We start from the raw sequence: 15,611 nt of genomic DNA, 5'->3' as shown, positions 1-15,611 counted from the left end.
GAACAGAAGTCAGTTTAACTTCTGTTCCGGGTGAACAGAAGTGAACTTAATAGTAAACTAAAGTGAACAGCTTTATTTTACTATTAATCATTGAGGAGAAGTAGATGGGCATGCTCAGTGCTAGACATTTAGACATGAGCCAAATAAGCCATGGCTTGTGGCTTTGTTTTTTTTTTTTCTTTTGTGAGGATAGAAATCTATAATTATATATTCTGAGGCCTCTCTGCATGCACTGCTTTTAGAACTTCATCAGGAATTAAGCCTTATTTCATGCCCATCCAGCACTGGGCATGATGTTTGAAGTATGGTTATGATTGTCTTTGTGTCATCTTTAAAATAATGCAGATTATAATAATTTCTGTGGAGCACATGAATGAAAAAAAATCCACTGCACTTCAAAATATCAGCCTGAAAGTACATACAACCATTTGCAGTATATATGCTGTAATCTGTTGACTGTAGTATCATTATCATACTTTAGGTAAGAAGTCCTGTTTTGGAATGATCCAAACAATGGGAAAAAAAAAAAGAAAAAGTATCATAAATCTTGATCAATTTTTTAAAAAAAACTGCTGCAACAAACCTAAGTTGGGTGTGTGTTAAGTGTCAAAGAAACTAAGGTAAGAGGCATCAGTATATTATATTGTGCCTGTAATTGTGTGCATTCTTTGGTTGGTTTGCTATTTGTTAGGTAAATAAAAAGTGTTACAAGGTTTTTCCCATGAGGGGTAAAAACCTTGCAACACTCGCCCAAGACCAACTAACTTGGTCATGCTGCGAAAAAAGACCAAAAAAAAAATCTTTGCAAGATTGACAGGATTTGAACTCAGGCATTTTCCATCAGAGGATGGTGATTATAACCACTTTGCTACTCATGACAGCTAGATCTAGAGGGGGATGAAGAATCATGGCTATTAAATGACACATGGATGTCTAGGGAAAAAAGGAGAATGCTAGTTCATTCTTGTTTTTAGAATCTCTAGAATCACTGACTGTATAGTTAAAGGATTAGTTAAAAGATTGATTTAGTTATAGTACAGGATTGTTGACCTATTTAAAATGCAGTTCCACTGCACTTCAAAATTTACTTTAGAGATTTGAGCAAGAGGTTTTCAGTCATTCTGGAATGAGAATTTTTTTAAAGGTTATTCAGGAAGGAAAAAGAGTTTAAATTGTCTTAAGTCCCTTAGCTGAGTGGGATTATATGCTTTAGAGCTTTCTTCAGTACTCTGTAACTGTCTCATGCTATCATGAAGCACTTTCCCTCCCCCCTACCATACCTTAGTTACTTTATTATCCTATTAAATTAGCCAATTCCTTATTCATCTCATACGTTCTTAACAGTATATATGTGGCTTTCATGAACAATGGTTCTCAAATTTTTTAAGCAATTCTCCCATGTTTGTTCTTTGCATGCTGTCTTTCCACCTAACAGAGGTCATGAGTCAGTTCTAATCTCCATTCCTGAAATCAAAACACCTGCCGCCATTACCTTTAAATACTAAGACCTTACTCATTATCACTCACCTTCACACCACGTTCAGCTTCCCAGCTTAGGACTTCTATACTGTCAACCTTATCCTGCCAAACTATCCAGAACACAAGTGGTGATCAGGTCTAGAATATTCTTGCACCCAGCACTTTTCCTAGCAGGCTAATATAAATAACAATAATCTCTTTGATTTAAAAATTTGCTCTCCGTGGTGAGTTTTCTTCTCCCATTTCTCCAGGCAATAAGGGGAAGATTAAAATCTTCCAATAGGCATTAACACTTTGTTCATCTTTATAATTAAATTATGAAATAAAATAACTATTAAATTATTCTAGAAAAGCTTCTAGCTTTTATTGCAATTTATTTAGATAACAGAAATGCAGTAATATTTTTAAAATGAGCTCTAAATTCATTTCTTTGAAGCACTTTCCCTCCCCACTACCATACCTTAGTTACAACTAATTTTACTTATAAGCTAGGGGGAGAAAAGTTAAAAGTAGTTCTTGATGAAAAATACTTTGGGATTATGATTTAGTAAGACAATTTTTTTCCATGCAGTGTAAACAGGCATTTATGAAAGCACACGGTATCCTGTCTATAATACACAGGACTTTACCAATTAGGGGACAGGACATAACTGCCCCTTCATATGAGATGATGGTGTGGCTATATTTAGAATACTGTGTTCAGGTTTGGGAGGCTAGACTTAAAGAAAGACAAATCTTCTCGAAATGAGTCAAAGGAGTCAATTAAATGGTGAGGAGTGCTAATTGATGCCCATATGAAGAATGTCTTAGATGTTTGTTGTTTGTTATTTGGTTTTTAGGAGCATTAGCAACTAAGGCCATATTGCTCCAGGATATGCGGTGGTCATTCCCTGACCCTTCCGCATCCTCCGTATTTGGTGGTGACGGGCTCGAACCCCGGTCTAATCAAGAAGCATGTGCTATGCACTGCTGCTCCTTCCCACCTGGCTATGGAGTCGCCAAGAATGTCTTAGAAGGTGCAGACTACAAAGATGGCAACTAAACATCTTGGAATGGAGAGGGGAAATGAACAAGGGAGTATATTTTTTTTTCTGGAAGGAGAAACAAGAACTAGGGGCCACAAATATAAAATTTTAGGGGTTAACACAAGGCTAAACTTCATGAAAAGTTTAACTTCAGGCAGCATGTTGTAGATCACTAGAATAAACTGCTTGACACAGCAGCTGAGGCAGAGAGGTTGATCGGAACTGGATAGCCACTTTTGGTGCAATGGGAAAGCATGGGGAAGGTGTGAGTCATTAAAATTTATAACTATTGTAAAATAGTTTTATAAACTCTTAAAATTTGCATATAAGCTATACATGCAAGCTAAATATAAGTTGTATATAAATGAACAAGGAGAACTATTAAAAAACTGTTTTATAAACTATTAAATTTTTCTACCCTGTACGTACAGTATGTTCCAGCTTTCTTTCTTTCTTCCTTCCTTCTTAATCAGGCACATGTTGGCAATATGGAAGTTTAGCTTACTCATTGTAAACTATCACTTTGTGCACAATAAAACTCACCTGATAATATTTCACATGACGGAATAATTAGTGTTATCCAATATTTTCATTGAAAACAACTGATAATGATTACTTGTAATAGTATTCGTATACTAGTAGTTCAATTTTTTTTACTATTAAAATCAGGTACATTTAAAATGGATGCGATTATTATAATGCAGTAATAAAGAACAAGTAATATATAGTTCCTCTAAAATTTCACTTATCAAAAATAATTTAAAAAACATCATTTAAAGTGAAAAGTGGGAAAGAGTTTTTAAATACCTCTTTAATTCTACTTCGAGGTGGTAATGGTATAGGAGTGAGAGATATGTCAATTTCATGCACTTTTACATGATAGAGTACTGATCTGAAATATTTTAAGAGAAATGCACAGTACTAAGTTAAAACTCAGTTAAAATTAACTAAAACTGCAGAATAATATTGTTTCAGTCCATACATTATAATTAATAAAAAAGTCTAATGAAAATGTGGTGACTATCATGCAGATATCACATCTCATAAAAGAAAAATTATAATAAATACTAAAAAACTTAAGGATTAAAAACAAAAACACAAAGAATTTGTAATAAATACAACAATAAATGCTAAAAGAAACAGATAGTGATAAAAGCAAAAATTCATTAATCATTTATTATTTAAAAATTTATAAATACAGGATTTAATATAATTTTTATAAATAAAAAAAATAAGTACAACTCATCATCTTATAATATGCAATATACGTCCAAAAAAAAACAATGAGTAGTAGAAATATGCACTTTAGTATACACACTTATTTTTACATAAATAATCAGAGATAGGTTCTACAAAAGCTGTAAACTGTAAATACTTACCTAATTTTCGATTATTTTTAATCAGTAGATTAAAAATAACATTAAAACTCAAAGGTTATTTAACTGACACAATATAATAGCGTAGCTTAATTTAATTTATTATGATACTCACCTTTTTATAATCTGCATTGATGTTGGAATAAATTGGATGATAATTTTAAATAAAAATTCTAAATAAAAAAAGGTTATTTAATAAAAATTCATTGAAATAAAATGTCTATGAGTAAGTTTTTAAGTTTTTTTGTTTCTGATGGCTAATTTTTCAATTGGGGGAGGGTGATCTTGTATTTGGCTGCTTTTTTAAAGGTTGGTAAAATGTAAGATTGGTTTCCTAACTTGCTTCCCCCTTCCTTCTAAAATAAATCTCCAACTGGTCATCAGATCACCCCATTTTTATTTTGAACAAGTGGCTTCTTTCCATGTTTGGATCCATGTTGTAAACCATTTTCATTTCATTTCAATATTTAAGCCTTTCGGTGTTTTCAGAAACAATCTTCTTTTTTTTTTGCTCTTGTTGTTTACAGTACAGGTAGGAATATGTATACATAGCAACTGTGTATAAATTTTACACACAAATCCTATAATCAATAAAAATACACAATGCTCAAAGACAGATTAGATATGAAACAACACTGGTGAGAAAGAGTATAACTGGCGGTGTATGGATTTTGTGTGCAACTTTGAATTTTATTGTGTCTAGTGGCAGACATGGTCTCAAATAAGTATGCATATAACTTGAAATGTGCACTGCAAGATGGTGCATTATAGCAGAATGAGCTGTACTTGCTTAAATGCCAAAATAAAAAAATTGATAATTTTCAGGGAATTAAATTCCTTTCTTCTAAAAAAAACTCAATTATAAACGTGGCAGTAAAGTTTTAAGTCATCGGATGGTCTACTGGATATTCTAATAACTGAGTATAAGTTATTACCATGAGAATTGCTGCTAGTGAGATTTTTCTCTTCAGTTTTTAGTCAATTTTTTTACTTAAGTAATATTCTATATTCTAATTTTTAAAAAAAGAGCTCTCTAACAGCTTTTGAACAATTCATCTGTCAACAGGTACAAGCAATAATAATTTACTCCAGTGTTTTTTTAAACTGAGTAGCAATGGTACACAGCAGATGCTTTAATGGATTTTAGTACTGATTTCATCTTTCAAAGAAGTATCCAGGTCACAACCACTCAAATTTCTTTACAAAGGAGAGCCAATCATGCTTAGTCACCAACCCATATTTAGTCACCTGAGCAAATTTTCTGGCATTCCCTCCCTCTCCACTCCTTCAACCCATGCACAGTACTATAGGTTTTGATACCTATCGTGTTTGGTGTTTTCATAAAAAATCATGTAGAACCTCAAACATTTGCCGAGGAATCTAGTTTTGTGTTAGAGGTCAAGCAACACCAGGGGTACCTCCCAACTCCGTGTTGTGTACTTTTGTGATGCAAAGCAAACTCTCTTAAGGCCAGATACTGTGTGTGTGTGTGTGTTAATGTATAGTCTGCGTGGTGTTGTGTTGGTTTGTTGTTCATCTAGCCTCTTAGCTGTGGGCCCTTGGGAAACAAAGGACCCCCCCGCTGCCTTACACCCTACTTCCTGGAGGGCCAGGAAGTAGGGTGTAAGGTCTCTGGCTGAGGCAAACCCTGGCATCACCTGAGCTTGCCAGGGGGCACCTGGAACCCCAGCGCCTCCGTAGCCAGGTGGGCAGGAGCAGCAGTGCGTAGCACATGATTCTTGATTAGACCGTGGTCGAGCCCGTGCCCACCAAATACGGAGGATGCAGAAAGGTCAGGAAATGACCACCGCATATCCCCAGAGCAATGTGGTCTTAGTTGCTAATGCTCCTAAAAACTAAATAACAAACAAAAAACAACCAACCTGGCACCCATACAAAAAAAAAATAAATAATAAATAATAAATCTGAAGTTTTTGTTGGAAAGGAGAACAGGGGTGACAGTTCCAGCTTGGAAGATAGGTGAAGAATACAGAACAATGGTGGGGGGGGGAAGAAGGGGAACCCCTGTAAAGGCAACCCACCTTCTATGGGGGGGGGCTGTTAAGAACAGCAAGTGTTTAGGATGATAGGCTCCACCAGGCAAAGTGGTGGGATGGGAGGGGGGGGGTTGCTATTGGGCTATAGTTTTATGTTGAAAAATCCTAAACTAGCCAGACCAGCTGAAGCCAATGTCAGAAACCCACAGGGGATCAGCATCGTGTCAGCACAAGCAGTGGGGGGGAATGCATCCCCTAACTGTAGTGTTTGGGAGCGGTGTCTATCAGCAAGATAAGTACACAACACACTTCAGTCACATACCTATCATTATATTAGCATGCAGGATGTTTTAATGGTTTTTTTTTTGCACATATCTTTAAGAGCGCAACAAGGAAGACACTTACTCTCACATATGCCCTGTTTCACTGAACAATCTAACTTGCGCAGTCACATGTTTACACCCTGAATATATATGGTGCATACTTTTTCTTTTCCAGGTTACAACTGCTCATTTAGCCATCGCAGAGTTTACACACATGGCCAGAAACGTTCATACCACAATTACACACCTTAACCTGCAAGAGAGTTTTTAAAATTTTAATTTTTTTTTATTATTATTATTATATATCTCTCTATACATTAAAAACGTTTTCCTCCTAGTGATATTTATTTGAGCCAATGGGAGAAGAGGGCAAGGCAATTACGTGACTATAAATGCAATTAATTATTGACAACTGCCTCCATAACGTTCACCAACCTCGTGCACCCCAGGGGCTCACATCTGGTGAGTATGGGCTTGGCAAACCCAGGGTCCTGAGCTGGATATCATCATTCTTCTTTCTTGGTGATTCCCTTCTACTTCTCTCTCTCGGGGTAACGTGATTTTTTTTTTTGGCTGGTGCAGCATAAGCCTCAGGCTTTTTTGCACCTTCATCATCATCATCAGCCATTTTCAATCCACTGCAGGATGAAGGCCTCTCCAGCAAGTTTCCAGTTCCTTCTGTTTTGAGCACTGGCCATCCATTTACTACTCAAAAACTCATGAATTTCATCTATCCATCTCCGCCTTTGTCTTCCAGGTTTTCTTCTAGCTCCTCTTGGGTACCATTCTGTTATTTTCTTAGTCCATCTGTCATCATGTCTTCGAGCTATGTGTCCTGCCCAAGACCATTTTAGTTCTTTAGTTTTGATAAGAATGTCCTTTACTTGAGTTTGCTGCCTAATCCATGTGTTTCTCTTCTTATCTAACAGTCTGATTCCCAATATAATTCGGCGCCTCCGTAGCCAGGTGGGAAGGAGCAGCAGTGCGTAGCACACGCTTCTTGATTAGACCGGGGTTCGAGCCCGTCACCACCAAATATGGAGGATGCGGAAAGGTCAGGGAATGACCACCGCATATCCCGGAGCAATATGGCCTTAGTTGCTAATGCTCCTAAAAAAAAAAAAAAAAAAAAAAAAACCCAATATAATTCGTTCCATTCTTCGCTGTGTAGTTCTTAGCTTCTCTTCCATTCTTTTGGTGAGTGCCCAAGTTTCACTTCCATAAAATAAAACATTATTTTACGTTTCAGACAAACTGGGATATTGCTCTTCAGTATGTGACTATATTTCCTGAATGCTATCCATCCAAAATTTATTCTTCTCTTGACTTCCAGCCATTTATCATTATTACAGCTAATAACTTGTCCCAGATAAGTATATGACTCCACCTTTTCAATTACTGCTCCTTCAATCATTATTTCCCTTTCCGTGGCATACTTGTTCATCATTACTTTTGTTTTAGCCATATTCATCTTTAGTCCAAAATCCTTACTAACTGTGCATAACTGATTAAGATTTTCCTCTAATTCTTTGGGATCGTGGCTTATGACCACAATGTCATCTGCAAATCGTAAATGGTACTCTCCGTTCACATTGACTCCTTTCTGCGACCAGTCTAATCTTCTGAAAGCTTCCTCAAGGGCAGCAGTAAACAGCTTCGGAGATATTGTGTCTCCTTGTTGAACTCCTTTCTCGATTTTAAATTTCCTACTGTCTTTGTCTAGTCTAATAAAGGATGTAGCACTCTCATATATTTTCTTCAAAATCATAATATATGGAGTATCTATGCCTTGTCTTTCCAGTTCCCGAAACATTGCCTTATGCTGTATGGAGTCGAATGCCTTTTCATAATCCACAAGTGCCAGACATAATGGTGTTTTATATTCATTTGCTTTCTCCATTAGCTGTGATATTACGTGAAGGTGATCCATAGTTGAGAATCCTGTCCGAAAGCCAGCTTGCTCTTTCGGTTGATTCTCATCAAGTATTCTTTCTAATCTGTTAGTAATGACCCTTGTGAACAACTTGTAGATATGGGATAACAAGCTAATTGGTCTATAATTTCCAATTTCTGATTTATCTCCTTTCTTATGCAGCAAAACTATGATTGCATTATTCCACTGCTTAGGCATCACACCTTTTCTAATGCACTTTGTGAAGAGCCTTGCCAGTTTTTGTGTTATGTCTCTTCCTCCCAATTTTAACAACTCTACAGTAACTTCATGTTCCCCCGGGGCTTTCCGATTCTTCATTTTCTTCAATGCATGTTCTACCTCATCAGGAAGAATATCGGGTATGTCGTATGTGTTGCTACTTTGCAATCCATCTTCCCCACTGCTGGTATCATTCCCTCGCTCCTTGTATAATTCTCTATAGTAGTCTTCTGCTATTTGAATTATGCCTTCTCTGCTGTTTATAAGTACACCATCGCTATTCTTCAGTTTCAGTATCATTTGTCTTTCTGTATTACTGCTCATGGCTGCTGATTTAAATCCTTTGTTTTCTCTTAATGCTTGTTCTACGTTTCGTGTGTTAAATCTTCTTATGTCATCTCTGAGTCTCTTTCTAATGGCTTTGCATAACTCAGTATACTCAATTTTCTCCCTATCAGTGTTTTTCTTGCTCTTCATTTGTCGTCTTTGGTTCATCATGACAAGTGTTTCTTGACTAATTTTTTCTTCTTTGGATTTCTGTTTCCCTATAGGTTTCTTGGGCTTTATCACTTTCAGAAAGTTGTAATATTCCTCGTCGATATCTTGGTCCTGAGCAGTCTGCAGAAGCTCAAACTTGTTCTTAAGTTCCAGTACATACTGCTTTTTCTCCTCCTCTGTTATTTCAAAGACCTTTGTATTATTTACTCGAGTCAGTTTTTTTCTTTCCTTTCCTACATCTATATCAAGTGTACATCTTACCATTCTGTGATCACTTCCAACATTTACCTTATTCAGGACGGTAACATCATTCACAATATATCTTCTGTTAGTGAGGATGAAGTCGATTTCATTAGTTGTTAATCCATTTGGACTCTTCCATGTCCACTTTCTGTTCACCCTTTTCTTGAAAAAAGTGTTCATTACTGACATTCCTTGAGATTCTGCAAATTCCACAAGTCTTTCACCTCTTTTATTTCTTTCACCAATTCCAAAATTTCCTATAGTTCCTCTTTCTGCGCTGTTTTGCCTTTTTCCAACCTTAGCATTGAAGTCCCCCATAATAATAGTGTAGTGGGTTTTCTGCTCATCTAGAAGACTCTCAATTTCAGTGTACATTTCTTCAACCTCTTCATCATCATGGCTCGATGTTGGTGCATAAATCATTATAATCTTTAGCTTGTACCTCTTAGAAACCTTGAGTATTAGTCTTGACACCCTTGGTGATGTACTTTTGAATTCCAAAATGTTGTTTTTAAAATCTTTATGGACCAGAAACCCAACTCCACCTTCACTCCTTTCACTGTTTCCATTGGTGTACAGCAGATTTCCACTTGATAAACTTATAAGTGATTCATTTCTTCTTCTTGTTTCAGCCAAACCGATGATATTCCAATTCACATTTTATAATTCCTTTTCCAGCTCTAATATCCTGTCTTCACCGATGAGTGATCGTACGTTATAACAGGCCAAGTTCAATTTCCGTGCATGGCAGCCTGGTCGTACCCAGAGATTCTTAGCACCCTCTGCCTCCACTCTGATCCTCTCGCTGCCGTAAGAGGGAGAGTGAAAGCTGCTGGGGACTGAGGGCCATTTGTATTGTTGTGCTCTCATTGCTGGAGGGTTTGGTCTTTTCCTCTTCACGCTGACCAGGCGTCTTGAAGAGAACCACTCTACACGTTCGTTGCCATCTAAGTGACGTAACAGGGCTTACCATCGAGAAGATGTGCATGAGCGGATTTTAGGGAGGCAGGCCAACCGGACTTCTCCTAAATCTTCTGTAATAGAGAGGTATTGGATCCATCAGTGTTTTAGGCTGAGTGTCTGATAACACACAGGATACCTGTTCCCCTCTAAGCCCCACTTTGCACCTTATGGCTAATAATAATAATAACATGTTTCACTGTCTAACATTTGATGTTCCATTGTAACATTTTTTGTATATTAATGAATATTGTATACAGTGTATTTGTAAATAGTTAGTATCTTGTAAATAGTTTAGTATTGTATAAATAGTTTAGTATTTTGTAAATATTTTAAATATTTGTATAGTTGTAAACGTTTCAGTTAAATATTTTAGTCCTGCTCTTTTGGATGCAACAATATCTGTCATGCATTATGGAACCTGAAGCAAAAGACCTTTGGCTAAAATCTATTATTTAGGTACCACTTGTCCAGTACAGTGGGTGTGGTCATAGAACGGAGTGATTGTACGGTCAAGTTTTGTGATTGGGTGATTATTGTGAATGCATTTTGTTTCTGATTGTTTTGTGTCATCGAGGTCTGGGGTGCTTAGTTTAGATAGGATGTTTATCACTCCATCCCACTGTTTTAAAATCGGAAAACGAGTTCCTGATTTTAAAACAGCGGTAAGTGGGATGATAAACACACTAGGAATGTCAACCTACGAGGAAAGGGGGCTGGGTTAAATAGTGAGTGTCAACTATCAATCACTGCCTTCTTCCTGACTTTTAGTCAAAGTATGGGGGTAGTACCTAAGATCTGAATTTTTACCAGGCCTTTTCCTAAGTGATCTGTGCAAATGCAGGTAAATAATTACATAGTGATATTTATTTGACCTTGAGAATGGCACATACCACAAATGCACAGGTAAAACGTAGGAAAGGATGCACGGGATTGGCGAGCAAAGCAAGCATATATTAGTAGTATATATTAGCATTAGTAGAGGCATTTGATGCAAGAAAGCAAGCTTATGCAGCATGAGCAAAAAAAAAAAACAAATAAATAAATAAAAAATAACCACTTCCACTTCACCCCTCTGTTCGTTCGAAATACCTGTCCAGCTGAGCCTTAAACTTATTTAGGCTATCAACTTCCACGACAAGGGATGGAAGTCTGTTCCACCAACCAACCACCTGCTGGCTAAAGGCAAATTTCCTCAGGTCTATCCTACATCCATCTTTCCTCAATTTGAATTTATGCCCTCTCAGGTGATTATTCTGAACAAGAGGAAGAATCCCATCAGCATTGAGCATGCTCAAACCATTCAAGGCCTTATACACCTCTATCAGATCACCTCGCTGGCGCCTAGTCTCCAGACACTGTAATTTGAAAAACTTAAGCCTTTCTTCGTAAGAGCACACCTTTGTTCCATTCACTAATCTTGTTGCCCTTCTCTGTACTCGTTCCAGCATCTCTACATCCTTCTTGAAATGAGGCCTACAGACCTGTATACAGTACTCTAGGTGTGGCCTGACCATTGCCTTATACAAGGGAATAATCACCTCCTTATCCCTGCTAGAAAAATTCCTATATATCATCGAAAATACACCATGAGCTACTCTTGCAGCCCGTCTGCACTGCTCAGAAAACTTCATATCTGCCTGCACAACCACCCCCAGGTACCTTTCATTCTCTACCACTGTCAGTGTAGTACCACAGAGTTGATACGTTGCTCTGGGGTTGCTGTTTCCCATATGTAGTACTTTACATTTGTCAATGTTAAACTTCATTTTCCACCTCTTAGCCCATCTGCTCAACCTTTCCAGATCCTGTTGCAGTAGCACAGTGTCAGTAGTGTCCTTGACAACCCTGCCAACCTTCGTATCGTCTGCAAACTTGGACATTAAGCTTGATATGCCATCATCAATATCATTTATAAATACAGAAAACAATAATGGACCCAATACTGAACCCTGAGGGACTCCACTAATAACATTAGTCCACGATGAGCAGTGTCCATTGATTACCACTCTCTGTCTTCTCCCCCCTCAACCACCCCTTTATCCTTAGCAGCAATTTGCCTCCAATGCCACAATGCTCCAATTTGTGCAGCAGTCTTCCATGTGCAACAGTATCAAAAGCCTTTCTAAGATCCAAGTATATAATATCAAAGTTATTCCCTGCATCCAGTTCTTTTGTGACTGCATCATAGTATCCAATCAAATTGGTCAGGCAAGACTTCCCCTTAACAAAACCATGCTGTGTCCGAGCTATAACTGAAGTCTTGTCTAGATGATCCTGCAGTGCTTCTTTAACCAGTGCCTCCATTAATTTTCCGGGAACAGAAGTTAGACTAACAGGTCTATAATTACTTGTGTCGCCTTTTGATCCTCCTTTGTGAATTGGGGTCACGTTTGCACATCTCCAGTCCATGGGTACTTCCCCTGAGTCCAAGGAAGCTCTCATAATTATGGCTAAGGGTTTGCTTACTTCCTTTGCTGCCTCCTTTAATATAACTGGATAGATCCCATCCATCCCAGGTGCCTTTCTTGTATTTATCTTAAACAATTTCTCCTCCACTTTACTCTCAGTTATTACAAGATTCTCTAGCTTACTGCCAGAGTTGAACACACCTCTGGCATTCCCCTCGCCGAATAACTCCTCATGTGTGAATGTCGATGCAAAATATTCATTTAGTTTGTTAGCTACCTGAGCAGGATCATCAACAGTTGACCCATCAATATCAAGTGGACCAATCTGATTCATCCCCTTCCTTCTAGAGTTTACGTAAGTAAAGAACTCTTTGCTGTTTTTCTTTGCATCCCTTGCCAAAGATTTCTAGTAATCTGCCTTCGCCTACCTAACGTCCTTTGTAACTTGGTTACAGATCAACTTGTATCTATCATAGGCTTCTGTGTCACGTGTTAATTTGTATGTATCCCATGCATTTTTGTTCTCTGCCATATGTCTCATTAGTTCATCTGACATCCACTTAGGCCTAAACCTTGAACAATATTTCTTAGTTGGTATGTAAAGCCTAGTAGCTTCCAAGATAAGTTCTTTGAATGCTCCCATTTTGAATTTGCTGTTGGTAACATCATCAGTTGGTCCCACTGTATAGAATTTAAATACTGTCTCAGTCCATCATAGTCGCCTTTACGAAAGCAATAAACCTTCCCTTTACCCCTAATGGTAGTTACCTCTTTGAGTAAATCCCACTTCAGCACACTGTGATTACTGCCACCTAGTGGTTCATTTACCTGCAGATTCTTGATGCGTGAAGAATCACTACTGATAATCAAATCAAGAGTATTACTCCCTCTAGTTGCCTCCCGAACATGCTGATGTAGAAAACAATCATCCAATAAATCCACAAAAGCCCTGCTAGTGTGTGAGTGACCAGCCCCAAAATTCCAGTCAATATCTGGGAAATTAAAATCCCCCATTATAAGACTCTATGATTTACTGGCCCACTCTATTTCCCTGTACAGTTTCTTATTATACTTATCAGAGTCATTAGGCCTATAGCACACTCCTACTCTCAATTTTGATCTCCCAATGCTTATGTCACACCAAACTGACTCGACACTGCACTGTCCAGCAATGTTGACTGGCTTCACTTCCTTGGATTTTATTTATTTCTTAACTAATAGCATAACCCCTCCTCCCTTCCTATCCTGTCTATCCTTTCTGTAGACATTGTACTCCCCAAATTCCAGTTCTGCATTCCTTATATCTGTGTGACACCACGTCTCTGAAATCCCCACAATATCATAAAATATCATATATCGTAAAATATCAAAAATATATATTATTTCTCTATAAATTAAAAAAGTTTTCCTCCTAGTGATATTTATTCGAGCCAATGGCAGAAGCTGATAGGGAATTATGTCACTTATTCAAGCCAATAGGAGAAGAGGACGGGGCAATTATGTCACTACAAATGTGCAGGTAAATTATGCTAATTTCCTGATTAGATTTTGATCTGTGCATTATAATGTTCATATAATGTTATTATTATACAAATAATAACATTATACAATACAAAACTATACAAATATTTACAAAAAACTAAACTATTAACAATCATACCTCTACTATATCGGGGCGCTATGGGTCCCTTCATCAGCTGACATTAATATATCAAAAATGCTACAATGGAACATCAAATGATGCTAGGCATGGTCATGTATTAGACAGTGAAGCATGTGCACAGGGTAGGTGAAAGTTAAATGGAAGGAACACAAATGGGTTACTGGGCAGAATCAGACATCTGCTGTTGACAATGTAGAGGCGTACGTAGGACACATTACAAGACAACTACCTGCATAATGAAGGGACCCGATATAGTTTGTATATTAGTAAATAGTTTAGTATTTTGTAAATATTTTAGTCCTGCTCTTTCGGATGCAACAATATTCCTCACGTTTTATGGAACCTGAAGCAAAAGGCCTTTTCCTAAGCGACCTATGCAAATGCAGGTACCTTGAGTTTGCCGTGTGGTGGGCGACCCTCATCCCTCTTCTCCCATTGGCTACCAATGGGAGAAGAGGGATGAGGGTCACGTGGTACAAGTGGGCAGGGCAATTAAAATCACTACAAATGCACAGGTAAATAATTATATAGGTCATTTCCTGATTAGATATAGATCAGTGTGTTTCGACAGGTGTGTCTTTTACGTAGAAAAGCATGAATGGGAGTTGGCAAGAAAGTGAGCAGGGGGCAAAGCCCCCTAGTATTTTATTTTATCTTTTGTATTTTTAATTTTTTTTTAAGTCTATCTAGGTCACTCTGAAGAAGCTCTGCTTGGCAGTGATCATTAACTATTCTACCAATTTTTACATCATCTGCAAATTTAGACATCATACCCTTTATCCCATCATCAATGTCATTTATGAAAGTCAAAAACAACAATGGTCCTAATACTGATCCTTGGGGAATCCCCACTTCTTACATCAATCCAATCTGAGGAATAACCATTTATCGCAACCCTCTGCCTCCTGCCCTGAAGCCATCCAGCTATCCATCTAAGGATTTTCCCTGTGATTCCAATCTATTCCAGCTTATAAAGTAACCACTCATGTAGGACTGAGTCAAATACTTTGCTGAAATACAAATAAATGATGTCAAAATTATTCCACAAATCCAGCTCTTGAGAGACCCTGTCAAAATAGCTAACCACATTAGTGAAACATGATTTTCCCTTTACAAAGCCATGCTGAGTATCCTTCAGAATTCCATTTCTATCTAAATGATCCTAAATTCCACCCTTAATCATTGTCGCTATGATTTTCCCTACTACTGAAGTTAGAATAACCGGCCAGTAATTTCCCACTTCACTCTTAGAACCGCCCTTATGTAGTGGAGATATGGTGGCACTTTTCCAATCGAACGGAATCACTCCCGAAAACAGTGATTCTCTCATAATTAGCCTCAATGGGGTGATAAGCAGACAATTCATTCACTCACTCACTCACTCTTTCAATGCACTCACCTGCCACCTCCCTTCAAGATTATAGGGCATATGCCATCAACCCCAGGAGCCTTACTGGTCTATAGGCTCAAAAGTTTTTTCATTA

The 15,611-nt window shown here is 37.7% G+C and overlaps 1 protein-coding gene across 1 annotated transcript in view; it reads right to left on the bottom strand.

The window, feature by feature from the left end:
• LOC150075078 (uncharacterized) overlaps positions 1-15,611 on the bottom strand; it is a 275,156-nt gene that overhangs the window by 241,865 nt on the left and 17,680 nt on the right. The window contains exon 3 of the mRNA XM_090389084.1: positions 3,312-3,396. Within this exon, the coding sequence (XP_090245210.1) occupies positions 3,312-3,396 (85 nt within the window). The remainder of the gene's footprint in view (positions 1-3,311; positions 3,397-15,611) is intronic.

Source organism: Mastigoproctus giganteus, chromosome 14 (assembly GCF_048544385.1).
Source record: "Mastigoproctus giganteus isolate SK-2022 chromosome 14, ASM4854438v1, whole genome shotgun sequence".
NCBI lineage: Eukaryota > Metazoa > Arthropoda > Arachnida > Uropygi > Thelyphonidae > Mastigoproctus > Mastigoproctus giganteus.
Note: the sequence above shows the minus strand (reverse complement) of the source record. Positions and strands in the feature narration are given on the sequence as shown.